The sequence below is a fragment of the Meleagris gallopavo genome, chromosome 1 (assembly GCF_905368555.1).
Source record: "Meleagris gallopavo chromosome 1, MGAL_WU_HG_1.1, whole genome shotgun sequence".
Taxonomy (NCBI): domain Eukaryota; kingdom Metazoa; phylum Chordata; class Aves; order Galliformes; family Phasianidae; genus Meleagris; species Meleagris gallopavo.
In genome coordinates this window covers 40,189,141-40,215,350 of record NC_139404.1, presented here as the reverse complement: position 1 = coordinate 40,215,350, position 26,210 = coordinate 40,189,141, and the positions used below count along the sequence as shown (strand labels likewise).

General features: G+C 37.0%; 2 protein-coding genes across 6 annotated transcripts in view; one reads left to right on the top strand and one right to left on the bottom strand.

Moving 5' to 3' along the window:
* The window catches only part of METTL25 (methyltransferase like 25), a 55,726-nt gene extending 40,064 nt beyond the window's left edge, over positions 1-15,662 (bottom strand). For 4 of the 5 annotated variants that reach the window (XR_014882822.1, XR_014882825.1, XM_085222101.1 and 1 more), the window contains exons 1-4: positions 15,326-15,662; positions 9,538-9,702; positions 5,179-5,279; positions 85-702 (exon numbers count right to left, since the gene is read on the bottom strand). Coding sequence is in view for 3 of the 5 variants with exons in the window: in XM_085222101.1 (XP_085078227.1) it covers positions 85-702; positions 5,179-5,279; positions 9,538-9,702; positions 15,326-15,560 (1,119 nt within the window). In the remaining 2 variants the exon portion in view is untranslated. The remainder of the gene's footprint in view (positions 1-84; positions 703-5,178; positions 5,280-9,537; positions 9,703-15,325) is intronic. The other variant, XM_085222091.1, reaches the window with a different exon arrangement.
* Positions 15,634-22,090, top strand: CCDC59 (coiled-coil domain containing 59). The gene is made up of 4 exons (XM_010716839.4): positions 15,634-15,837; positions 16,255-16,477; positions 18,462-18,561; positions 19,849-22,090. The coding sequence occupies exons 1-4, from the start codon at positions 15,705-15,707 to the stop codon at positions 20,008-20,010; spliced, it is 618 nt and encodes a 205-aa protein (XP_010715141.1). The 5' UTR covers positions 15,634-15,704; the 3' UTR covers positions 20,011-22,090.
* Positions 22,091-26,210: the final 4,120 nt, after the last annotated feature.

The window sequence follows — 26,210 nt, the reverse complement described above, 5'->3', positions numbered from 1 at the left end:
ACATATGAACACACATCAAACATTACGGATGTACGAAAACAGCAATATAAAGACAAAGGAGAATACATATATTAGTGACATAACCTCTAAATCTGTTATGATGTCACTGAGTTCTGTTTCTGCACTGATGTAGGAGGTCAATGGAAAGTAAAGGTTTGATTCACTTGACTTGCTCTCTTTAGCCTTGATAAATGCCGTTTTTCTTCGTGCTTTTTCCTCTTCACAGACTTCCCCATAGTTACAGTGGGATGAAGAAAAAACTTCTACAGCATCAGCAGGCAGAACATTGAGAATAGCAAGAGCCTCTTCGGAAAGCTTGTTCTCATCAGACCGTGCCTGAGCCAAATTGATCTCAGTTTGTTTGCTGGTCTCAGATACAGCTACTTCTGTGAAAACACAAGAAGGAACTAAGTCTTGGGTAGTCTCTTGGTCTTGACTTTGAAGACTGCTGTTATTATTTAAGGGCTTTTCATTGATAGCTTTACATTTAACTTCATTTTTTATTGGCTTTTCCAACCTCTGGGTTTCAGAATTGGCTCTTGCTCGACTCTGATAAGTTTTCCAGTGTTTCTTCAATTTCCTGTTCCTTTCATGAGCACCGTTAGTATTGGTTTTCGATGAATCGATTCCATAAACTTTTAAGTCATATTGCATAGACAAAAATGAACTCAGGTAGCCCTTTCCAGAACCTATATCAATCACCTTGATAATGGAGAAAAAGGAAAAAAAAAAAAAAAAAAAAACAATAGAAAAAAGGAAAAAAAAATACCATATGAATGAGCAACAAGACACATTTCAATAAAATGCAAAATATTTCTTTAAAAAACTAAGCACGGATTTGATAATTACTTTATCAGTTATCCCTCTTACTATACTTAAATCTGCTTTTTGGCACACTTTCTGACTTTAAAAAACAGAATTAAGTCAAAACTGATTTCCTTTAGGAAACAGACAGTACAATGCTTATGCACTGCATGTCTTGACACTTTTGGAAAATACTTTCAGTATGTATTTTGACATAGAACTTCCTTCTGTTAAAGAAAATAACCATAAATCACCAGCACTACCACCTGCCCTTGCCAAACACGGTTAAAATACTCAGTTAGGAAGGGAAGAGTCCATATTAAATTTAGACACATAGAAGTCTACTAAACCAAGTACACAGAACAAAATGTCTGCAGATTCAGTGCTTAACATAATCAATTCAGATGTGACCTAAAGACATGCCATATTAATACTGCCTCTTATGCCAGAACATCTATTTATACTTTTTTCTTTTTTTGTGAAAATAATCCATACAAATCTGTGTAACAGAAGGATGGTTTTGTAATAAAACAAAAGGCCTGATACATCACATGTGCTTTCCATTGCCTGTTCTGGAGGAAGGTGTGAATAGGAATGATAACTAGCTGAAAGTTTAATTTCTCTCGCAGCAGATAACATGTGATACTTCAAGTGACATTTCTCTAAGGGAAGGAAATCATAACATTCACTTCTGCTCAGATATGAACCAAAAAATATACTGAACAGATACAATGACTTTGTAGATGTCCCTAAAAAAGATTAATTTGAAAATGTTTTCCATGTCTTGTTCTTAGTTTGTTGAACATTTGTAAAGAAGTTGAGATTGACTAAGTAAACGTCAGAATATACTACATGTATCCATCTTAAACACAACTGCATATGTTTTAACTAGGTAAGAATATGCAGTACAGAAATATCCTGACAGAAATGAAAAAAAATTATCTATTCTAAAAATACAAAATATTTGTACAGCCATGGAATTAGGAAGAAAAGATTAAATAAATGCCATTAAAGACTACAAAAAAACAGTGGAGAATACATGCCATTAAGTAAAAATTGTCTACTCAGGCTATACACACCTTTCTCATCTGCATTCTCCATATAATATTACTGCATGTTTGCTTGTCTAGGTATATGAGAATCCTCAAACTTCTTGAGTGAAATTAGTACAGGAGAAGATACAGTGAAAGAGAATTGATATAATCCAAGGATATACGTTGAAAATGTCATATATTACTAATATATTACATATATTAATCATCAATATTCTCTCAGATTATTTAAAACTGAAGGAAAGAAAAGTGCCCAAGGAGTAGTTACTTAGTAATTACCAAGGAGTAATTTATGTAACAGATGTTATTATTATGCAGAATATGCACATCTCCACTTCTAGAAGGTATTTTAACTACTTCTGTGAAGTCAGTACTTGGACAGAGAATTACTGAATACTCGTGACTCATACATGTGATCTCTAGTGGCTATAAAGACCAACTGCTGGTTCTTTAAGATTTTTTCAGATGTTTACAAGTGAAAAGAATCACAGAACAGTTTGTGTTGAAATGGACCTTAAAGATCACCCAAGCACCCTGCCATAGGCAGAGAACAGACCAATAGAGCACGTTGCCCAAAGCCTTGTCCAAGCTGATATTGAACACTTCCTGGCATAGGACATCTATTCTCAGGAAAAAATAACACATTGTTTCATTAGCCCTGGAAAGTTAGCTCTGAAGCGAGGAAATTTTGACTAAAAATGAGATGATCTTGTGCTCAACAAGTAGAGTGAATTAAATTAATCCTCGTTTTACCTTCCCTTGATGACATAAAGAAAGGCAATCAGTAACCCATAGCAGATCTGCCAAGCATGAACATTTAAAATTAAATTTCCATGATATAATGAACTCCAAAGATCCTGTCCACAGTGAGCTGGGTACTATGTTTAAACACACCTCCTGGCAGCACACAATCAAGAACTCCATACGCCTTACAACTTTTCCCAGCACCAAATTACAAATGTAATGGATGGTGAGTGCAGAATTATATCATACTTGCAACTTTTGTTGGACATGCTGCAATTTCCAAGGAAAACTTTCACAAATACAATAATACAACAAATGTGCAATTAAGTAAAGAAAAATTACTACTGGCTTCTTTTCACACTTTAATCAAGAACTTCTTTCTAAAAAGTTCCACTTGTATGAGGACAACGATGCTTAAGAAGGGCAGTAAACAATTGAATAAAACTTTGATTAATTTGCTTTAATGTTTTAATTCAAATCATTAATCTCAAAGTAATTACAGTAGTAATAGAATTTTTGCTTTTATTTTCATTTTTACTATCTATTTTAATATACTGTAAAATACCACAAGGGGACAATATGCTCCACTGCCCATCATACATCATGGTACGGAGGTGAAATGGAGGGCATTTTTCAACCCGTCAGTGGTCTGTAATATCTGAAAGAAACACCCTGAGGAAACATGCTATTGTAAAACATGTGTTGGGTTTTCATAGCTCTAGCATTTTTAATTAAATGTTATATACATTTTGTTTTGCCGAGTAGGACAGAAAAAAAATCAATAAAGAAAACACTCTCCTAAAACTTTACAATTCTTATACTGTTTTAAGTTGAAAGGTAACCAAAACAATAGAAGTTGCTTTTTAATAACTGGGAAGGAGGCTTTTTTGTTTTTTTCTTTTTTAACATGTACTGGAAAGCTCTTTTCATATATTAGGGATTTGTAACTTTGAACAAATAAATTCTCTCACAGTATATGACTAAAATGGAAAAAAGTTAATATAAAGCAGTCAGTATTTCATATGCAGAGATATATTGCAACCATACTTTTCATTAAATGCTACGTTTTTTTCAAAAAATAAACAGAAAATAATCCTAAAGATACTTCAAGTCATCTGATAAAAGTGCATAATCACAGGCTGAAATGGTAGTGCATTGACAGATACTTAATAATTGTTAGTTTGAGATTTTATTAGTAACCAGCTACATTGAGACTTAGGTGAGGTCATTAAGGTAGCTCTACTTTTTCACTCTCTGATTATGGCTTTTTCTTTCCTCTCACTCACGAATCTCACGGGAAGTATTTAAAATCAAAATGAAAATGCTATATGAAACACCACCAATTCATCTTCTAGCAAATGCAGAGAACATTTAGTATCGCATTATGTGCAAACTACACTATTCTAAAACTTTTTCAGTACATGAAAGTCTTCAACACTTGAACAACTGACACTTGCCTGAAGCAAAAGGTAAGCAAGGCAAAAAATACTCAAATAGAATGAATAGAAGAATTTACTTTTGTGCATTTGTTACTAGTGCATTTTCACCTTTTATAGAGTGCATACACTTTATGTTTGTTCGGGGCATCCGTATTTGTCACTGTGGCTATCTCCTGATGGAGCTACTGGAGAGATCTCATACCATCTCTGAATAACTGCAGATGCTCAAGATTGCAACTCATCCAGTAATATTTGACCTTAGTTGCATTTCTCTGTTTACTTGAGATTCCCAGTTGTAATGAGGAGATTGCCTAGAACTTTGCCCTTTGCAGCTGCTCGTTACAAAACAGACAAGTAAGAGTTCAGAGTTTTGATCTTCAGTTTCTAAGGACACTGACCCAAATGAAGACCTATGAAGAATACTTCATCAGGACATATAGTTTACATTATCTAAAATAAACTCAGTCTGAGCAAATAACATGTGTCTAACACATACAATGTGAAATATGGTACTGAAAAAAGTCAAGTGTTGTGATGCTTGTCTTTTGCCAAGAGGCCCATTAGTAAACATCTACAAGGTTTTTGATTTAGTGAACGACGCAATCCTAATAACACTAAGAAAAGGGTAAGTTACAGCTGCATTTTGGAAGAGAAATCCTGCAATTCTTCATCGTCCAAGGATGAACTTGCTATCTCATGCATGTGGTTTCAAAATTCCTCAGATTGTCTGCATTTTTCCCTATGTGGTACCTCTTGTGTGTCTCACAGGTGAAGATTGAAGTTTTGCCCTCCTACTGATGTCTACAGTAAATTGCCAGCAATAGACGGCAGTGTCTGTGCCTAGCAAAAAGCAGTGCAATTTTTAGCTGATCAATATACAGAGGATGAAAAGATTTCTTACTTTTTTTTTTGAGTCATGAAATGACCATGGCTCTTTAAAAGGCAGTTCCTTGAAAACAACCCATTTATAAACAAAACTGCCTTTCAGCTTGCCCCTAAAGACTTTTCTTTAGCTATAATTATTTATAGAAAAAATCAGAGCAGCAGAGGAAAAATATCAAAACTAATAATATTTAAAGAGAATAAAGATAATAACTTGGAAGCTAAACAGTAACATACATTAAGAAATGCCTTCTTACCTGCTTTAAACCACAATACTTTGCTATTTTGTCTACCAGCTCTGACATAACTTGTACTTCATGCGATTTCTTATTATTCATAAATTCATCAGTTTTGATACCTGTATCAGATTAAGAAAATATATACACATTGACACAATCTATAATAATAAACATTTATAATCCATTAGAATATTTTCCAGTCTAAAAGTGTTTCTAAGTATTTTTTATACTTTAAGAGCAGTAATCTTTAATTAAACATTCACTAAGCAGTTACAAGACTAAACTCTGAATTATAAATAAAAACAGATATATGAAAAAAATCAACATTTTAAAATATAGTACTTTTAAAGTAGCTTTTTTTAAAACTGTAAGTAAGTAACCTGACCAGATATTTGACACAAGCTATTACCAAAAAACTACTTTCTTTTATTTTTTCATTAAAAAAGATTTATTTTTATGTCATTTATCATATTCATATTTACATACATGAAATACAGAGGCAAGGACAATTAAGAGTCACGCGGTGTTGTTTGTTACTTCTCCAGATTTGTTCACAGTATCAAGTGGGAGATACCTCAAATAAAAGTTATGACAATGCTGGTAAAATTTAAAGAAAGATGCAGTGTTTTTTCCTCTTTATTTACACTATGGATAGATAACAGAACTGCTATATTTTTTCAGAAGAAAATGACTCAAAATATGTTAATGTGATGAAATCAACCTCTACCACCAGTTTACATAGCTACATCCTTCCAACTAAGGAGTAGCTCAGAAGCAGCTCCCTTGTGAGAAACCTTATGAGTTAAATTGATAGCGATTTTTGTAAGTCCAGGTAAGGGTAGAAGAAAGAGGACTGCTACTGGTGGATATGCTCTTAGAAAACAAAACAGATTAATATATTCCCGTTTTCTGCTTTTTGCACAGTATGTGTTGGTCTGTCCAAAATCTGATCATTAGGTAAAATCTATGTTCATTCCTTGATCAGACCATGCTGGGAATAGAGCCAGGAGCATTACTTATTTAAAAGAGAGTGGGGAATTGCACTGAGCTCATGAGAACCTAATGTTTTCTCTATTTCTTGAAAACCCGTAGGATCTCTCAACTTCTCAAACATCTGTTTTTTTTAATAACAAACTGCTATGACAATTAAAAATCTAACAACTGACAACAGAAAATAATAGCCTAAAATATTTTTAACAAAACAAAGCAAAACAAAAAACCAGAAACAAGTGTTTTGCTAAAATATTCACTAAAGATTCTCATTTGCTTAAAATGGTGAAGATCTCTATGGCCTCCCAAAAACTCTTAATTTGTAACTATTTCAAATGAAAAAAAAAAAATAGAAAAAATAGAAAAAAAGAAACCTTTTTTTTTCCTTATCTTTGAACTTTTTGGATAAGCTCAATTAAAAAAAAAAAAAAAAGAAGAAGAAGAAGAAGAAAAAGCAGGAGAGAAAATGAAGACTCAGATATTAAATATTTTTATAGAAATAAAAGATTTGTTTGTCTGGTCTCCAAAGCAGCACCTTTACTCTGAACCGTCATCACATATCACACCTTCCATCCTTTGCTATAATACAAGATCAAATGACTGACATGGTAATACTCTGCAGTAGAATTTCAAACAGTACTTAAGCCAAAGTATTTCAAACACCAGGGGCAAACCCTGAAACAAGACCCAACTTAAAGGAACTGAGGTTCCAGGTAAAAAAAAATAGTGTGCTCACACCTACACATATATTTATCACCTTAGTTACTAAAGTTTCTAAATTATTTTTAGACCTACATTTCGCAGAATGAAAACTGCCTAGATTTCAGCACATGGAAAATTACACTGCTTGCAGAAGATTATTTTTATTAGTTTTATTTTTGCTGGGTTTTCTGCTAAATGTTGATTGCGACAGCTTTGTGTTTGTCTGTTTTTACATTATTTTGACAAACAAGCAAACATATGTCAATCTAATAGGAAAAAAAACCATCTCTTTGAGGTCTGGTTTAGATGCCCAAAACATCCTTCCGTGGCCTAAGAAGAAAGCGAGGCTCCAATACTTCACAGAAGTATTCTGGATATTATAGAGTAAAGGAGCACTTAATGTCTAAGTAGTACTGAAATGTTGCTTGCTTACTTTGTGAACCCTAGCGTAAGTAGACATTTTCCAATTGAAAAACTGCTTTAACTCTACAGTGCTATTTGTACCCACATGTTTAGTTCTGACCTAGACAAAATGAGGAGAGACTGCATTTCATATATGATCTGCCTAATGCAGATCTTCCAGATCTTTTATACCCTTGCTACCTGTGGAAATTCAGATATACCAGATTAAAAACAAATTTTCAGTCCATTCATAATTTACAACACTATCTATACAGAAGTTACAGTACTGCAATTTAATTTCATCAGCCAAGACTAGCAGGGATTAGGATGACCATATGTGAAAAATCATTGAGACAGTCCATGCAATTTAAAGATAGATTTATTAACAATTGCATGACTATTACATAGGGCATAAACACGCTGAAAAGGTAGAAAGTACTATTATTTCAATATTTTAGCAAGCCTCTCTCCTTATGTCAGGTATAAAAGAGAAATTGTCCTTACTAGCTTGCTCCTCTTGGGCCAGGTCTTCTGGATCCTTGTGCTCAACACGAGCAACCCAGTGGGGCAATGAGGGCCCCAGAGAACTTCATTAGGAAGGAGTGGAAAAAACACTTCACATTCAGATTACATTTAAATTTTGGAACTAACCTTTTCAGGTAATCATTCTAAGTAAGAATAGTAATATGTCTGCATCAATATGCTATAGAAGTTAGAGAACTACACAAGCAGTTAATTTATGCAAGTGAGTTAATTTAACTGATACTTTGCCAGTTCAACACAAAGGCTTTGAATTATAATACCATTGTTTATGTTCAGAACATTAGAACATTTTATTTTCTCAGTAAAGTACCATTAGAATAACTACACCACAAACCCAGATCCCAGCTACCCAACAAAGCAGAACTCCTTCAAGACACAGAACAAAATAATTAGCAATTGCCTTATTCTATGTTTCATTCTGCATGAGAAAAAGATGAAAGAATCCTTGTATTTTTGCTTGAGAAAGTTAATCCAAGCATGAACTCAAGTACATATATAACAAGGAAGAACTACAGAATTACTGAAAATTAAGCAGAACACAGAGAATGAGAACATAACGAAAATGCTAATAGATAAAGAGTAAGCAAAAGGAAAGCAGCACACAGCTGTCAAACAAGGAAAAAAGGCTTCAGGCGGAAAAACAGCAGAAGGAAAGAAGTCAGGAACTAAACTTACAGCAAGATCAATGCACAACAAACCATTAAGACTATTTGAGCTGCTTCAGTAATCCTGAAGAAATCTAAAACTGGGGAGACAAATATGAAAAATGGCAAAATTGGACAGAGAAGATTGCTGTAGAAAACAGGAGAGATGCCTAATGTTGCTATCACTTAGGATGGGAAACATCAGAGGCATTTTAACTTATTACAGTGACAAAACACACTAGAAAGCAAAGGCTACTGGCTTAGAGTCTGCCTCTGAAAAACTAATGAGAAATCTGAAAGATGGTGAGAAAGCTATGACTGAAGATTCCATTAAAAACAGATGCAGTGAAAATGACAGTAATCAAAGCATAAATGTAAGCTCATCGCCCAAAACAAACAAACAAAAAAATTAGAGGAAAAACTTCTGATGTAAAGATACCACCTTGAGAGTGTTTTCAGCCAATCTCTTCATGTACAGAAAATGAACCTACTCTAATTTTAGGACACATATTTGGTACTGGTAAAAAAAATACAGAATGAATAAAATCAGCTTCTTTTGAAATATCAGACTCTTACTGGACCATATTCAGTTAAATGCCCAAGCACATGTCTAACATTAAACAAAAGTTGTGTGCAAAAAAACAGCTCCTGAAGAGGTATGGCTGCCTGACTTCAGGCTAAGACTTAAAAACAAACAAAAAAACCCAATACTAGCAGTCATAATTTGTGTTGCTGTGGGAGAAGAAAAACAAAGGGAATTAACAAGATATTTCATCTGCATATGAAATAATGATGTGCCTGATTGCCTACCTCCACCCCTTTGAAACGGGGAGAATCTCAGCGAAAGTCTGAATGCTGTCACCCCTCTGCTGAAGTTTAAGCACAAGAAGCCACTTTCTAAAAAATGGCAGTGAAGAAATTATCTGAGAACAAATGAGATTTGAAGTTGAGAAGCATGCAGGAAAGAAATGCATGCAAGAACAAAACAAAACAAAACAAAAACAAAAAAAAAACAACACAAATCCACCCTCTGGAACAAAAACTCTGCAGATCCTGTAGTGAGAGAATAAAAACTGAAATATAAATGTAAATATACCGCTTGCTCCTTGGCTGTCTCCTCTCAGCGCTTCAAGTATCTCTTCTAATGGGGTACACACTCCAAGGTTAGGCAAAGAATAATGCTTGGCAGCCAGGGCAAATAAGTGTACATTGATAAGTTTCTTGGAGTTTTCACAAAACACGTCAGAAAATGTGTTGTCATCTGTATGGAAAAGAAGAGGTTTCTATTAGAAATGTTTAGCACCCCTGCAGCAGTCTTCCCATAGAACAAAAAGCAATAAATACATGGTATCAGACAGAAGTAACAATTTATTTCGCATGTGAAGATTTGCTATTATTCTACAGCTATTTTCCTCCCCTTTCAGAGTGCAGGTCAAAATTTGCTCTTAGCTAAACTATGCAAATGTGGAAAACTATTATTTTAGCACAGCTATTTTAATATAACCAACAAGATAATTCAGTAAACATCATCACTTCTGTTTACAAATGTGCTCATTATGCCTTTCTTAGTTATCTCCATTTGGCAATATATATACTATTAGATATTATTTTATAAGAATTGAAGCTGTACAACATAAGAAATGTTTTGACTTAAACACATTACATTTACATCATTTCTAAGCTGCATTGTAGCTGGTGAGGTGCTGGAACAGGCTGCCCAGAGAGGTTGTGGATGCCCCATCCCTGGAGGTGTTCAAGGCCAGGCTGGATGGGGCCCTGGGCAGCCTGGTCTAGTATTAAATGTGGAGGTTGGCTGCCCTGCATGCGTCAGGGGCTCCTTCCAACCCAAGCCATTCTATGATTCTATGGTGAATCTGCTGGGAGAATTAAATTAATTTTTATTACCAATCAGGTTTGAGCCAAAGTTAAATTCCAGTGCATATTTTGTTTGACTGAGGATGAAACATTCCAGTCTGGCATTAGTTAGCTCTTCAGAAAATGTTCCTGCTTCAAAAAAGTACATCAATTTTTAAGTGAAACATACATTGGTAAGCATCATTTACCAAATCTGAGATTGCTTTGTATTTTCTAATTCCTCTGTATTTTAGCTAAACATTTTTGCTGAATTCTCTATAGCTTTGGTAAAAGTAATTTTAGATCTCTAAGCACTTACAAATGCTTTATAAGAGATGATAGCTAGCAAGACCTGCAAACAAATTGTAACGTTCATTTTAAAAATACTTCCTGGTTTGTCTTTTCTCCCATGGGGAGATAATGAGCAAGTCCATACTAAGCACAGCAACCTTCCAGAATCTGGCCTGCCCACCTGTACAAAGGATAGATCTATTTTACTCACCCCCTTTCTAATGCTCTTAATTTTCATACATGAGTGATCTCACACAAATTTCAGTCTATTGAAAACAGTCACAAAAATGTCAACACATTTATTTTCACAGTGTAACCAAGGCAAGAGTTAGTAAAAAAAACATTTAGAACTAAGAAAGCATAAATATTGCCTAAGCCGTAACCAGAATGAAATTCAGCGCCTGCATGGCACTTCTTACAGTAATTCTCTGCGATACAAAATCAAAAAAGAAAGACATTTTTCACTCTAAATGACTACTTCTTGTTTGAGCTTCAGAATATTTGCTAATTTTTAGTTGATTAGATAGAAAGATATAAGTGAAATACAGGGGTGCTCTAAAAGTAATGCCTCTTGTTTTATTATATTGACCCACAGCTGTACATATTGCACAGATTATTGGTGTATAATATATCGGAAACTTGCATCTTTAAATGCAACATAATTATATGAACAAACTTAGCACAGAATCTATAGAATACTCTGAATTAGAACGGATAACCAAGTTCAGCTCCTGGCCCCACAGAGAGCCTCCTAAAATCAAACCACATTTTTGAAAGCATTGTCCAAATGTCTCTTGATCTCTGGCAGCTTGGGGCTGTGACCACGGCCCTGGGGAGCCTGTTCCAGTGCCCACTCATCCTTTGGTGAAGAACCTTTTCCCAATCCCCAACATGACTTTCCTCATTTCCTCAGGCCCTGTCACTGTCACAGAGCAGAGCTCAGCGCTGTGCCTTCACCCCTCTCATGAGGAGCAGCAGGCTGCCATGAAGTCTCTGCTTAGCTCCTCTGCTCTGGGCTTAATAAAACAGATGATTTCAGCCACTCGTTACGTGTCTTGCCTTCCAGACCCTTCCTCATCTTCACAGCCCTCCTTTAGAGGCTCTCCAATAGTTTTATGCCTTTCTTATATCGTGGTACCCAAAGCTGCCCACAGCGCTGGAGGTGAGGTCACACCAGCACAGAGCAGACTGGGACAATCCCTCCACTTGCCCTGCTGGGTACAGTTGGCCCTTCTGGCTGCCAGGACACACTGATGATTCATTCAACCTGCCATCAGTCAGCACCCTCAAATCCCTTTTGGCAGGGCTGCTCTCCAGCCTCTTGTCCCCAGGTCTGTACTTATATGTGGGGTTATTCTGTCCTGATTTCAGAATCTAGCACTTGCTCTTGTTGAATTTTATGTGGTTAGTGATTGTCCAGCCCACCAATTTTGTCAGGATCTCTCTACAAGGCCTCTCATCAAAGGAGTCAAAAACTCCTCCTTATTTAGTGCCATCTGTGAATTTAATTAGTATACAGTTAAATCCCATATACAGATCATTAAAGAGAACTAGCCCTAAAATGGAGCCCCTGCTAGTGACTGGTCACCAGCCTCATGTAACCCCATTTACTATAACCCTTTGCACATGAGCTGTCAGCCAAAAGCTAGCTACAGTAGAAAAACAGAAACAACCATACATATGCCCATCTTACACCACCCTACCCTGATCACACAATGGAAAAACATTAAACTTATACAGGAAGACATTCACCGTAATTTTTCAAGCTACCTTTCAAATAGCTCACAAAGATCATCAGCAGAAGCAAATATTCTGCAGATAACAAATACCAAGGGAAATCACACCATCCTATGCCAAAAAATAAGACACATCTCTGCAGACCATCTCCATACTAAAGGCACTTGTTGGACTATTTACTATTTAGAAATATTAAAAATTGTAGTTTTCTCAAACTGTTTCTACTTTGGTTGCTCTCAAGACGAAATCTGATATGTCTTTTTAACCAGACAGTCCATATACTTGCAAATAAATCTTTGGAGGACAGAAATACATGGCAAAAAAAATGGAATTGTAGTATAAACGGTAATTTACAGTAAAATATGAGAATAATTAGGCAGAGATTTTCTGTGCCTGTGTCCAATTTGCAGAAATCACATGATAAACAAGATACAATATGGCAAATGTCAGGTTTTAAATGTATAAAATATATAAAATGGTTTTCTATATCTAAAAACTGATCTGAAAAAAATCTATATAGTACCACTGGAAACCAGGAATTCTAACCTTTATGTCATCATTACAATGAAATATCTGATGAGTGTCTGAAAATATGCTTTAAAACTAAGCTGAAGAACATGTAATCTTCCTCTTGAACACAATATCATACAACAGAATTGTAATTTGTTGCTTATCTAAGAGAAAATTACAGCTTAGCATGTGTACTCATCAAAATCCCTACAGTAAAATAAAATATTGTGCACAATAACAGTTTTGTGTCAATCTGTAGTAATGTCACTTTTTAATTTGCAGAACCATGTGAATTTGAACTGACGACCTCACATTTCCAAATCAATTCTGTCAAACGTAGCCTGTGTTCCCCTTTAATTTCACTTGGGATTCTGGAAAACTTCCATAGTCGTGTTGGGAATGTGAACATATAAACGCACAAACTCTTACAGAGCAAAGGTTTTACCAGATGAAATCAAAATGCTATTTTACACACACTGTGCGTAAGGTATTTGGGGTACATAACTCCAGTGTCATTTGGACATATGGAACAGATCTCTTCTCATAGCTACACCTCCTCACAAGAAAAAGGTCATTCTGTGAATGACAGTATGTTAGGAGAGCATTTTAGTACTCTATATGTGTATAACTAATGTTTAAATATCTGATAATTTTAAAATAAGAAACATAGCCTCGGCAGGAAGGCGACACACTCTCCTAAAACATGTGCTTCGTTTTAGCCATAAATTGTGTCCTTTGATCCAGTAATTCCTGTATTAGATTCTATAGCACACACTTTGAATATAGCTCAGAAAATGATTTTCCAATTTTAAATTCTACAACGCAATATTCTACCTTCCTTCCTTTCTACTTAGCAGGCCACCACCTCAGTGTCTGAATCATTTCATGGGCTATCCCATACATACAGTTAGGATTAAGGTAATTTTCCTTTACAGTTTTCTTTTTGATGACTTCATCCAAATATCCGTTTTGTTCTAGACTCAATTACACTCTATTTTATGTTCCCACTATTGCTTAAAATCAGCTCTGACTCTGACATTACCTCTGAAATATACTTGACTTAAAGGTTTTGCTCACCACTTCCCAACACTTTTGCTTGCTGACTGAATCTTTGTCTTGTTTCCATCTGGCTCCTGAAGTCAATTCATAACTCAGTGTCTTTTTCATGCATAAATTAGCTGTTTTTTGTGTTGGTTACTTTTTATTTTTTTTTTAAAGGAATCTTACAGTTAATATTTTAGGTCTTCAGATCCAAGAGACAAATGTTACAAGTGATGTTGCAATTCGCAGCTCTTCAATCACTTTCCAAATTCAAATTATTATCTGTTTGCCGTTTATGCCAAAATGTACTCAGCTCCACATGCTGTTTTTGTGGACCCTTACATTACACTCCACATGTTCTTCTGCCTCATGTGTCATTTCACGTGCCATATTCCAGAACTAACGCTACATGAGAGCTATCTACGCTTAACAAGCTTTGGCATGATGCAGTTTTTTCCTCTGCTACATTCTTTGTCAAAGATTTTACCTTAGTTTTGAAGCTGATCTCTTTGCCAGGACTCAGGTCCCCAAAATAACAAACCTTTCAGATGCTTTATCTTCATTTTTCTACTCTGCCCGAGAGCATATTATCGGTACATTTCCCTTTTACATGGAGAGCAGTAAATTCACTCATAGAGTTTCATAGCTGGCCTCCTCTTGAGTTACTTGAAAATTACTAAAAATATGAAGTGCTTCTTAAATAGCTCTTGTCAGAAATAAAACTGCTTTCTGTCTTCCTTTGCCAGGCACTCATTATAACAGACATATAGGAAAGCCACGCTTAAGTTTTTTCCAGCTGTCCTCCACATTTCCACAGTTTCAACATTTGGAGAACTTTAACAGCTACATCTTTCCACTCGTATGGATTTATTTTATACGTATATATATATATATATTTGTTCATTTTGCTCCAGTTATTCAGAAATTAGTCCGAGGGAAGGCGTCTGCCAGCTGGGAGCTTCATGCCATTTCTCACTCAAAAGGAACGGGGTGGAAGTTTGAAATCGTGAGACCACGACACCACCCAACATTATGAGCGCCTGTCCGGGTGCAATGCCTCGCACCGAGGCGGTACTATCGAGGTTCCCAAGACGTCGCAGTGAGTGAGGCGAGTGCTGCTGGTCCGCATACACGGAGGAGCACAAAGGGCTCCGGGAGGGCAAAGCAGCGGCAAAGCACTGTGGAAACGGCTGCGGAAAAGCAGCTGGTAAAGGTGGAGGAATAAAGAGCAGCTCAGCAGAGTGGTGTGAGATTCTCCTTTTATTAAAGCAAAGGGAAACGACTGCAATCTGACTTTGCCACAGAAAGGAGGAGGCCAAAGAAGTCTGAACAGCGAGGACAGAACCTAATAGTGCCTACACCGCCTGAGACACCATAGCGGGAGGCAGTAAGCGCGCAGGTGTCTCCTGGTCCCTGCCCGAGCCCCACCGCTACGCCCCGCCGCGACTCACCCCACCGCACGGCCGCGGCGCCGGAGGCCTCCGGCAGGGGGCGCCGCAGCGCCTGCAGCACGACCTCGGGGCGCGCCGCCACCAGCTGCTCCCACAGCCCGCGCGCGTAGAACTCCGTCGTGTGGGCGCGGCACAGCGGCAACGCGCGCGCCAGGAACCGCGCCAGGCGCCGCAGCCCTTCCTCCGCCTCCGCCGCCGGCAGCTGGGCCGGCAGCGCGCCCCGCGCCCGCCGCATGGCCCCTCGCGACTACCGCCCGCCTCGCCGAGCAGCCGGACGGCCAGGCGGGCTCGCCGAGCGCCGAGCGCACCGAACGCGCCGAGCGCCGAGCGGAGGCGGCGCGCTATGGTGACGTAGCGGCTGTGCGACGCTGAGGCAGCGATGGCGGCAGCGCGGCGTGCGGGGACCGAGCACGGGGCCGTGGAAAGCGCAGGCGGCGCGGCCCGGCGCCCGAAGGGGAAGCGGCTGTGGAGGCCCACGGCAATGCACGGCCTTTTGGGGAGCGTCCAGCAGGGTGAGCCTGGCTGCGGGCACGCGGGTGTCAGGAGAACACTGACGCTAATCACGCTGCCGGCTTATGGTCACGCAGCTGAGTGGTTTCCCTGTGGCATCGCAGCCGTGCAGACTCCGTAATCCCGCTGCGTTGCTTGTATCAGCAGCGTAACGTGTGCTGTGTTCCATAAAGTAGCGTGTGTGCAGTGATGGTGAAGTTCAGGCAGTAATTCTCGGTACATTTGTACAAGCTGCAGTAGGGATCGGATTTCTCTCATTTTTTTTTTCCCTGAGTCTTTAAAAGGTCCTAATGATAATGATCCGAATTAGTGTCCTCTTTTGGGAAGAACATGAATGGAAAGTGGTCCTGGCAACAACTACATGGTTCAGTGCTGCTCCAGGAAGCAGCATTTGACTCTGTTTTTCCTTGTGCTTACAGGACGAGGATTTGCATTTCAGAGGAAACAGAAGATTGAAAGGAAATACAGGAAATTATTGAAGAAGGAGCAGAAGGTCTGTTCACCACGGGCTGATCAGTTCACAGATACTTACCCAGAGCATCTGAAGCATCTCTACGTAGCGGAGGAGGAGAGACTGAAGAAACAGCACAAGTCTCCAAATGATTCAGTTCTATCAGAGGAAAAGCTTAATAAAGCAATAGAGTAAGTCATTGAAATACTACTTTAAAAATAATGCTTTTATACTTACAGAGGTACTTTAGATCTTACACTTTACATGGACTTCAGTATGATGATTTGCTTAAAAATATGCACGTAGGCTTTCGGTGTTTTTCTGAAATGTTAGAAAATGTAAGGATACAGCTTTGTTGTGTTTACATCAGAATCAGCTTTTCAGGGTTTGATTCCAGAGCATCGGCCAATTTTTATACTATCTATCGTAGAATCTTAGAGTTGGAAGGGACCTTTAAATGTCATCCAGTCCAACTACCCTGCACTGAACAGGGACATGTACAGGTAGATCAGGTTGCTCAGAGCCTGGTCCAGCCTGACCTTGATTGTCTTCAGGGATGAGACATCCACCACCTCTCTGGGCACCCTGTTCCAGTACGTCACCACCCTAATTGTAAAAAAACTTATTTCTTATGTCCAATCTAAATGATGCCTTTTTGTTCCCATTACAGGGAGTAATGTAGATCTCTCAATTCCAAGCCCTGTGTACATTTAAACTTTTGGAAGAAGATCACACAAGAGAGTACAGAGAGAGGCAATCAGATCCAAGCCCTGAAGTAGGAGGAAAGTAGAGTTGTGTGTGGAATGGGCAGTCAATTCACAGAGATGAGTGATGCAAAACTTAGGCTTTTTTTCAAACCAGATTTTTTTTACCTTTACCAAGAGTGTCATTGTGATTATAAACAAAATATGTAATTTTTTTATGAATCTGGCTGCTAATGTGCGAGGTGCAGTGACGCTGTTAGGTAGATCTCAGTGCTCTATGGGGATGTAAAATAGGGCTTTGATTAGGTAATCCTGTTAAAGTATTAGCGAAGGTTGCCTTTTAAATAGTTTTGCAGTTCTGAGATGGGGTGTCGTTACTTAATATTGCCACAAGATGGAGATCAGAGTATAACAAAGATTTTTTTTCCTTTATAAGGGCTGTATTTCATAAAACTATGAGCAAATTATTCACTTACTTTTTTGATTTTCTACCTGATATTTCTGAGGTGATGATGGTGAATTCTAGAAGTCTCTTATTATGAACAATAGACTAAACAAAAACTCATTCTGTGAACAGCTGTTAAATATCCAGCAAGGCTTATGTTTTTCAAGTGTGAAATGTTTGATACCACACTGTTTACATAAAGGACTTATTGTGAATCAGAAAAAAAAAATATTAAGCAGAGACATCTGTACATCTATTATAAATAATATGACAATAAATGCCAGACAAATGGCACTTTGGGAGTGTTTTTGTAGAGTTTTCTTTTGAGAGGGATAACTTCTTTTTGAATTCGGGAAGGAACATAAATTCATGTCCTAATTTCAGAATGTTAAGGGCATAGTATACTGTATATGCCATCTTTTTCAATAAGAGTTTTAGAAAGGCATTGTTGCTACTAATCTTTTTCACTTTGCCAGGTCAGCGTGAACTCTCTGATGAAATATCTGCTGATATTTGCTTGTCCTCATATTCTGCAGTTGTGTGCATGTGTTGGAACTAGCAGGAGATAACAAGCTCAAAGTTAGTGCAACAGTCCAGCTTTTCAAGCTCAGAAGACTTTGTATGATGGAGAGAAAAATCCTCTTTTAGGCAATGCTTAGTCTTCATATATGCTATTCACTGAAGATCCAGCAGATAAGACATGTGCATTACTAAAAGTTCCATGCAGTCCAGTCTTTAGTTCACTTGGAATGAAGAAATCTAGTTTGCTCTCTTGCTAGATGCTCATTACAATACATGATACCAAATAGCATCACATGTAAGAGTAGTGCAATTAGGTATTCATACAATACGGAAAGATGAGCTTTGATCTTCTCTTATGTAATCTATAATATAATCTATATTTCTAATTAACTTCACCCCATACGCAAAAAACAGTGCAAGACTGATTCTGCAGTGGCTGTGGTATATGTGATGATGAGCTACCTGCAAGCAGGCATATTTGAATTTTGTGTTTTTTTCTTACAGACCAGTCACAACTGAAGGAAAGTTTAAGAAAAAAACGTCCAATCAGAAGGCAAAAGAAGAGTATGAGAAAATACAGGCTGAGCGTGCTAAGAAGAGAGAGGTAAATGTTAAACAGAGATCATTCTGAATTTTAGGCATAGAGTAGTTTAATACTATTTCCATCTGGATTCAACTAGGACCATGGGACAGGAGCACAGATATTGGTGATGTTCAGTCTTTTTCAGCTTGCCATTGATGTGCAGGCATTCAGGTATTCGGAATTATGACTCTTGGTTCTTGGTCTTGCACTTGCTGTTAGAGGGATTTTCATTTCATCAAGAAATATTTAGACCTTCATTTATTTGGGGGTGTTACTTCTAGTTAATTTTACATTCCATCATTAGAGAACGTTCTTACTAACTTTTGTACATCACAGAAGCTATTTATACCATGGAAGACAAAAATATAATCGACGAACTTATGATATGTTTGGACATTCTGCAGACACGTCAGCCTTTGTGGTCATCATGGCATTGAATTTCAATTAATAAACTTAGTGAGAAGCCTTAAGTCTGATTTGTGATGGCTTACATAGGACAGGATATAAGAGAAGGAAGCTAGTTAGTTTGACCAAACTACTTACTAAAATTATGCTAGAAAAGAGGATGCAAGCTCTTTGATTTAAAAAAAAAAAAAAAAAAAAGAAGAAGAAGAAGAAAGAAAGCACACAACCCCCACCCCACCCAACACATTGTAACTATCCACATAGAGCAAGTGCCTCCATTAGTGTTCTGGTTATATGCGTGAAGCATCCTTGACAAGTAATGAGTGTACAGTCGAAAACTGAATTACATCTTTTTCTTATCTCAGTAAAGGCAGAAGTCTGTTTTGCAGAAGTCTATAATTTCAGTCCTGATTAAGCATCACAATATCACGTTGCTTGTGATGCTATGTTAGTATTGCAAACAGAAGACCTAAATGTTTCCCATATCATATCTGCCAGTCTCGTGCAAATATATCCAGTATCCTAGCACATCTGGGTTGGTATGGCATTTTCATGGTGTTGCTGAATTAAGTTCTTCCAGTCTTGCACTGAAAAGGAGAAGGTAGAAAACTTTTAGGCACTTGAGTCCCATTTAAGAAAAAAAGGAGCACATTTTGCAGAAAGGATGTAGCACATTTTTGGGGCCAAACCTTCCTTTGTGGGATATTCTACTAAGAAAACTTGGCTTTTCTCTTGAAGCTTTAGACAATATATATTTTGATTGCATTACGTTCTGAAACAGTCCTAATTAAGCTTTTAAAGTCAATGGTCTGTTCTCGGTACAGTACCTGATGACTAGTGCTCTTATAAAAGAAAATATATTGCTTATAGAATTTTTTTACAATCATATCTATTTTATTTTAGGAAGCGGAAAAAAGAAAACAACAAAGAGAAGCAGCTCAGAGGTTGTACAAGCAAAAGAAAATGGAAGCTTATAAAATATTGAGTAGGAAGACCAAGAAAGGACAGCCAAATCTAAATGCACAAATGGAGTTTCTTCTTCAGAAAATACAACAAAAGACATAAACCTCTGCATAAACCTCCATTACATGGTTTGAGTTACATGTGGACATTTTATTAAATGACTTTTAATTAATAATCTCTTTTTGTTTCTTCATGACTTTTTGCCATTGGCACGATTTATCTCATCAGTCCAATTGTGGAAGATCTTCATCCTGAATATCTTAGGAATATTCTGTTCCTAAGAGTCAGTGAGACCTGGTACTTTGAAAATAAACAGTCCATGTTACTAAAATTCTATTTGTGTAATACCCTGAATTTCAAATCATTAGATCTTGGTACAGTTTGAACACGAATTTATGTTTGTTTTATAGCTCCTAACACTTCCTACTGCTGTAACTACTACAATCATGCTTACTGGAGAGGAACCAAAATGAGTGGAGTATAATGCGACATGGTTGATAATCTCATGAACCAAGGAGAGCAATGTTCTCTAGGATAGGGTTTGGCGCATGAAAACAACAAAAATTATACTTGGTTGGCTATTATTCCCCTTAAAACTTAACAAAAGACAAAAAACATATTTTAAAATTGAAGATATGGTATGTTTCAGTCATCTTCATCACAAAGTATGTATGATTATAAACTAAGCGTGGCTTCTTAAATGAGATGGATTGAGTGGATTGGTTGAGGTTTTGTTATGCTAAATATATCCGTTTTTTTTCTGTGGATTTTTTCTTTATTTTGTGGAATATATGTAGAAAAATAATTCTAAGGAATTTAGGAGTTAGACTGATCTTTGTGGATCCCTTCCAAGTCAGGGTGTCCTATAATTCTGTGAAATCTTGATTTGGAGATTTAATTAGTGATTTTTAACTTAATAGAATGAAAAAGTTTCTATCAAAATTAATAAAATTTCTCAGGGCATGCTCTGTAAGATTTGCAATACTTTTACAAATTACAACATAATTATCACATTTAGAAGTTGATGTCAACTGCACAAATGCAAAGTTTTCCTTATTTAAAATGTATGAGAAATATAAACAGTTTGGAATTGTTTGACAAGTACTGTTAATGGAAGAATAGTTTAGGAGTTTGGGTTGGCTAAAATTCTTGTTATGTCAGTATCCTGAGGCTTTTTCCAAACATAATTAAGCGTTTTGCATGGTTTGGCATCTTTTCCTTCTTATGACTTGGAGCCAAGTTGTAAGAAGAATGTGGGAAACTTTCTGAAAAGGATGTGTCCGTTCTTGTAGGAGACAATGGGAAAAAATGATATGCCAGTATTGTTGTGTGCTTTCCTGATAATTGCTGTAATTAAAGGCATCACAGAATGGCTTTGGTTAGAAGGGGATCTTAAAAATCATCTAGTTCTGACTCCCTTGCTGTGGGCAGGGTTGCCACCCACTACATCAGGCTGCTCAGGGCCCCATCCATCTTGGCCTTGAACAATCCTCCAGGGATGGGGCACTGTCAATTTTGGATTGCTCTGCACAGAAACTATAAAGAGGAAAAAACAACTATTTAACAGTAGTACACAAGACTTAAAACACTTCATCTAACTTGTGAATAATACCTTGTGAAAAAGAATACCATCCCTATAAATTCATGGCTGAAATTCATCCTTTATCATTTGCATATGTCTCTAGCCTGTACGATCTTTTAAAACTCCAGCTAAGGAAATAAAAAGCACAGGTATTTAGAATTGTTACTTTAAAAAGATCTCAACTCAGTTTGTCATTAGCTTAGTTGTATATACTGGGCACAAGTCTTTAGAGATGTCACCTTTGCTGTTTATATAGAAAAGATCTCAGAAAACGCCAAGTGTTAGACTGAGAATGCATTTGTCCATGGCCATTCTGGGTTACTTTTACCACTGTAGATACTAGTATACTGCCTGTTACCAGTATCCTTTTAGAAATGGTGTTTATCTGTAAAGCATTTGGATAAAATTTGAATAATGCATTTGAGATTTTTTTTTTCTCATTTTGACTTTATTGTCAAAATATTCTGTACATATGTTTGATTCTTCATGGAGAGTAGGGTAAGGGTAAAATGAGCTATTTATTTCTTTATTTTGGCATATCTGGTTTAATTTTACCACATCTCACAAATCAACTCAATAAAACATACTTGTTTTAGAAAATTGCATTCATAATTCACGCAAGTAATTTAATGGCTTCACATCATTCCTCCTTAGCAACAAGAAGTCTCAGTAGTTGGAGGGTAGAAAAGAACAGAATTTTCTTCTGAAATCTCTTTTTTCACTCATGTTATTCTCTGTTTAAGGATTAGAAGTAGGAGAGGAATTCAGGATACAAAGTATGTGTTCCATGGTACTGCTTACAAAAATTAATCTTGCATCATTTTAACTTTAGTTGTTCTTCTCTTCAGACTTTTTATTCTCTGTACTCTGTAATATAAAACAAATTTTCCTGACTGGGAACCAGAAGATGCCTTCCTGGTTTAGTTACGAGATACGGTTTAGTAGCTTGTGGTAGCAATGGTAGTGGGAGGATGGTTGGACTAGATGATATCGTAGGTCCTTTCCAACCTTGTGATTCTATGATTCTTTGTGCCGTGCATAAGACAGTCTGGTCAGGTAGAGCACTTGATCAAACACTGTTGTGGGGTCTGACCTTAGCCTTTTATTGCTGGTTTAAAGTAGGAGGACAATCTGTGTCCTTTCTCTCAATCACTTTCTTCTGTACCTTTATTTGATTTGGAGATAAAAGGGGTTATTAATGAGCCCAGCTTATTGCAGACTCAGGTGAGAGATCTTTTTCTCCATTGTAAATTAATTCTTGATATAAGGGTTCTCAAAAGGAAAAAAAAAAAAAAAAGCTAAATTTACATATTTGCTAGCTCTGTATTTTGCTAATATATTTTGCTAATTCCCCACGACGGCGCTGTCCAGTGTCTCAATATTTCATCCGCCTGCAGTCCTGCAGCATCAAGCTCCTTACATTAATTCAGCACCACAGAAACACAGAGATGCAGCAGCAGCAGCTCTGGATGACTCAAGGTCATGAAGGCACAGTAGGGAATCAAACTTTTGCTTTCATTTGCAGAGCAGCAGTGTAACAGCTGACCCATCATCTATTTGTGGAGGAAAATATTGAGAGTGGAAGGAAGGAATGGTATGGAGAAGGAGATAGTGAGCTAATTACTTTTTTGAACTGTTATTTTCTATGAAAATAGTCAAATGTGAAAGATACGGTTTTATGAATGTTGTAAAAGCTGCTACTTCCAACCCTGTCTTTGAAATATTTGAGAAGTGGATTCAAGTGGATACTTAGACCCTTAAAGCAGTCAAGCTACTTCTGTTTGAAAGTATGATCCACATAAGTACAAAGAAAAGGCCACTCCTTTGACTGTTTTTCCTTCATTGCTGTGACTGTGTAGGAAAGATGTTGAAACGTGAAGAGTAACCTCCTACAGTTCTTCCAGTCACTCACTCAAGTTCTCTCTTCACTGGCAGTTTGTTTTCTATTCTCTGAAAACCTGCAAATCTCAAGTGGTTAAAATCTCTCAGGTACATCAAAGATGAAGTGGAATTTTGATATCCTGTTCTTTAAAACTGAGTATTCAATGAATACAGGGAACTTTAGATGTTTTCTGTTTTTTCCTTTCATTATAGACCGGTGAAGCTGTGAATCAGAAATAAGGAGGGAAGAAAACATAGAGTACAACACATTCACTTTTCCTTTTTGGTTCTGAGGAACAAAATTAGAAGTTTCCCTTGCTTCTTTTGCACATCCTGGGAAAATCACAACAGGGACCTGAATGGAACACCTCATTAAGCTGCTCTGAAGTTAGGAGGACTTTCTCACTCCATATCCATCTCAAAATATATATTTTTTTCATGCTACTTATAGGAAAAATAAAACAAAAACTTTTCTCCATGGAATTATGCTGACTTCCTTCCTTCCTTCCTTCCTTCCTTCCTTCCTTCCTTCCTTCCTTCCTTCCTTCCTCCCTCCCTCCCTCCCTCCCTCCCTCCCTCCCTCCCTCCCTCCTTCCCTTCCTTCCTTCCTTCCTTCCTTCCTTCCTTCCTTCCTTCCTTCCTTCCTTCCTTCCTTCCTTCCTTCCTTCCTTCCTTTACGACTAATGAAATATGCACTTGCTAAGAATTAGATAAAGGACAAAGTTAAAAACCTGATTGTAACCTTACAAATTCTTGGGTTTTGGCTGTATGTCTACTGCTGTCATGGTTTTATGATTTCCGGTTATTGGTATTCCACATCATAACATCATGTAGTGCACTGGGAATTAAAGTGTTAATGCTTCCGTTCTGGGTACCTGTCCCAGAAGAGAAAGTACTGTTTTAAGGCATCAATCAAAGAAATTAGAAGTCATTTTAAATTTATTAATTGGTAGAAGAGTTGTGAGCATACAAAAAAGAAGTAAGGCAACTTTCAAGCTTGATATGAACTCTTGATAAAAGCACTGTTGATCCATTCACAAAGCTCCCGTGTATCTGGACTTGAAACATGCTGATTGTGCTGTCTTCTGTGCACATCTATGGCATGAACATTGTTGTCTTCTAACTGGTTTTTCAGTCACTAGCAATTCTGATTAGTATTTTCAAGTCTGGATTTATTTCTCTATTTTCCCAAAAGAAAGATTATCCCCATGTTTATATATTCATACTATATATATATATGTTGATATCAACCCACTAATGAAACATATTCATCTGTTGAGAAACTGTATTTGAGAATCCCATTTTGTGACTTAAAAATAAAATAAACATTTTAAAAATAAATTATCTTAACACTTTACTAAGCTATTCAGTCCACAATTAATCACTAAACGATGTGATGAGAAGTCACATGTAGAATTAAAATACCAATATGTAAAAAACTGGATTTTATTTGGTCTTCTAACTGACATGAGATGGTTTGTGTTACGAATACCTCAGTGCTGAAAGTGGTAATACTATTTTTCTAAGGAGAGTCTTTGGTTTCTGTTTGCAGCAGGTAATCCCACTGGAAGCAAGGACCTGTGGATTAAATGGTTACAGCCATGTTGCACCCATTTCCTTATGGAGTGTCAGAGGAGACACTTCAGCAAGAGTTCTCTTGTTTTATACTCCTGGCTGCATACATTTGGAGCTGTCTGACAATCACATACCTCTGTTTTTAATCATGGATATTTGTCTGGTTAGTAGAGCTGATACTATGTATGAAGCAAGTCCTTCTAAGCTGAGAAACCATTTATTTTGGAACAAAAATTGAAGAAAATTGCTGTTTGTTAAATATATACACACCATTGAACATTATTGTCTCACTACAGTGTTAAGAGGAGAAATTATGAATTCATCTGATAAAGAAATGTTATCCTCAAGTTATTTAATTTGTTTTTATCTGTATTACAGCAGTCAAAGATAACAGCAGGCTGCTGGTTCTTTTAGCTACTTTTAGCATGATGATTGCTCGTATCAGTAGTGCAAGGGATCAAGGAGAATTCTGGAGATTTATAGCCTAACCTGCAGGTTTTCATAATTAATGTGATTGTGGTTACCAAACCATTTTCTTCTTGAGAACTAGGTAGCAGCTAAAATTTTTTTGATGACAAGAGTGACAACTGTGACTATAAATCACACAGCTCATGTTTTCAGTTGGGAAGTGAAGTGTGAAGTGCCCAGAAAGGAAATCATCAGGTTAGTTCCTAGTTCCAAGTGGCTTTAAACCACACTGACGATGGTAGAAACTACAAAATAGATTTGAAGACTGGTAGTTCTGTAGCTATAATAAATATTTCACTTTGAAGTAGCTGTCTCTTACAATTTAGGAAGTGGTGAACAAATAGAAGCATTATGGAAATAAATGCAAGTATATGCATTCAGGAGCTATGAATTCTAATTCTTCTGTGATGCCCATGAATAGTACAAGTGTTCAGACATGCAGCATACAGAAGTGACTGTAATGGAGTAGTCTGCGCTACATTCTGTAGACTGAAGATTTAACTCCACCTGAGATCCCAAAAAAGAGTTTATGGTGAGTTAGGAGCTCCACTTGCCCTTTGATATTACTCCACTTTTTCACTGTTACTGTGTTTATTACTCAGGAAAAAGAAAAGAACAAAGAAAAAAGCAGTAGACCTACAAAAATATTGTTTATTGTTTACGTTTATTTTAGAGTTCAGTTTTGCATATGATGACTCTACCACATAGTGAAAAATGTTCTAAGACACAACAAGTAGTAAGTAAAAACAGCAGCCAAGAAATCTCTGAAATATTTTTAGAGAATTGGAAGGTGGAT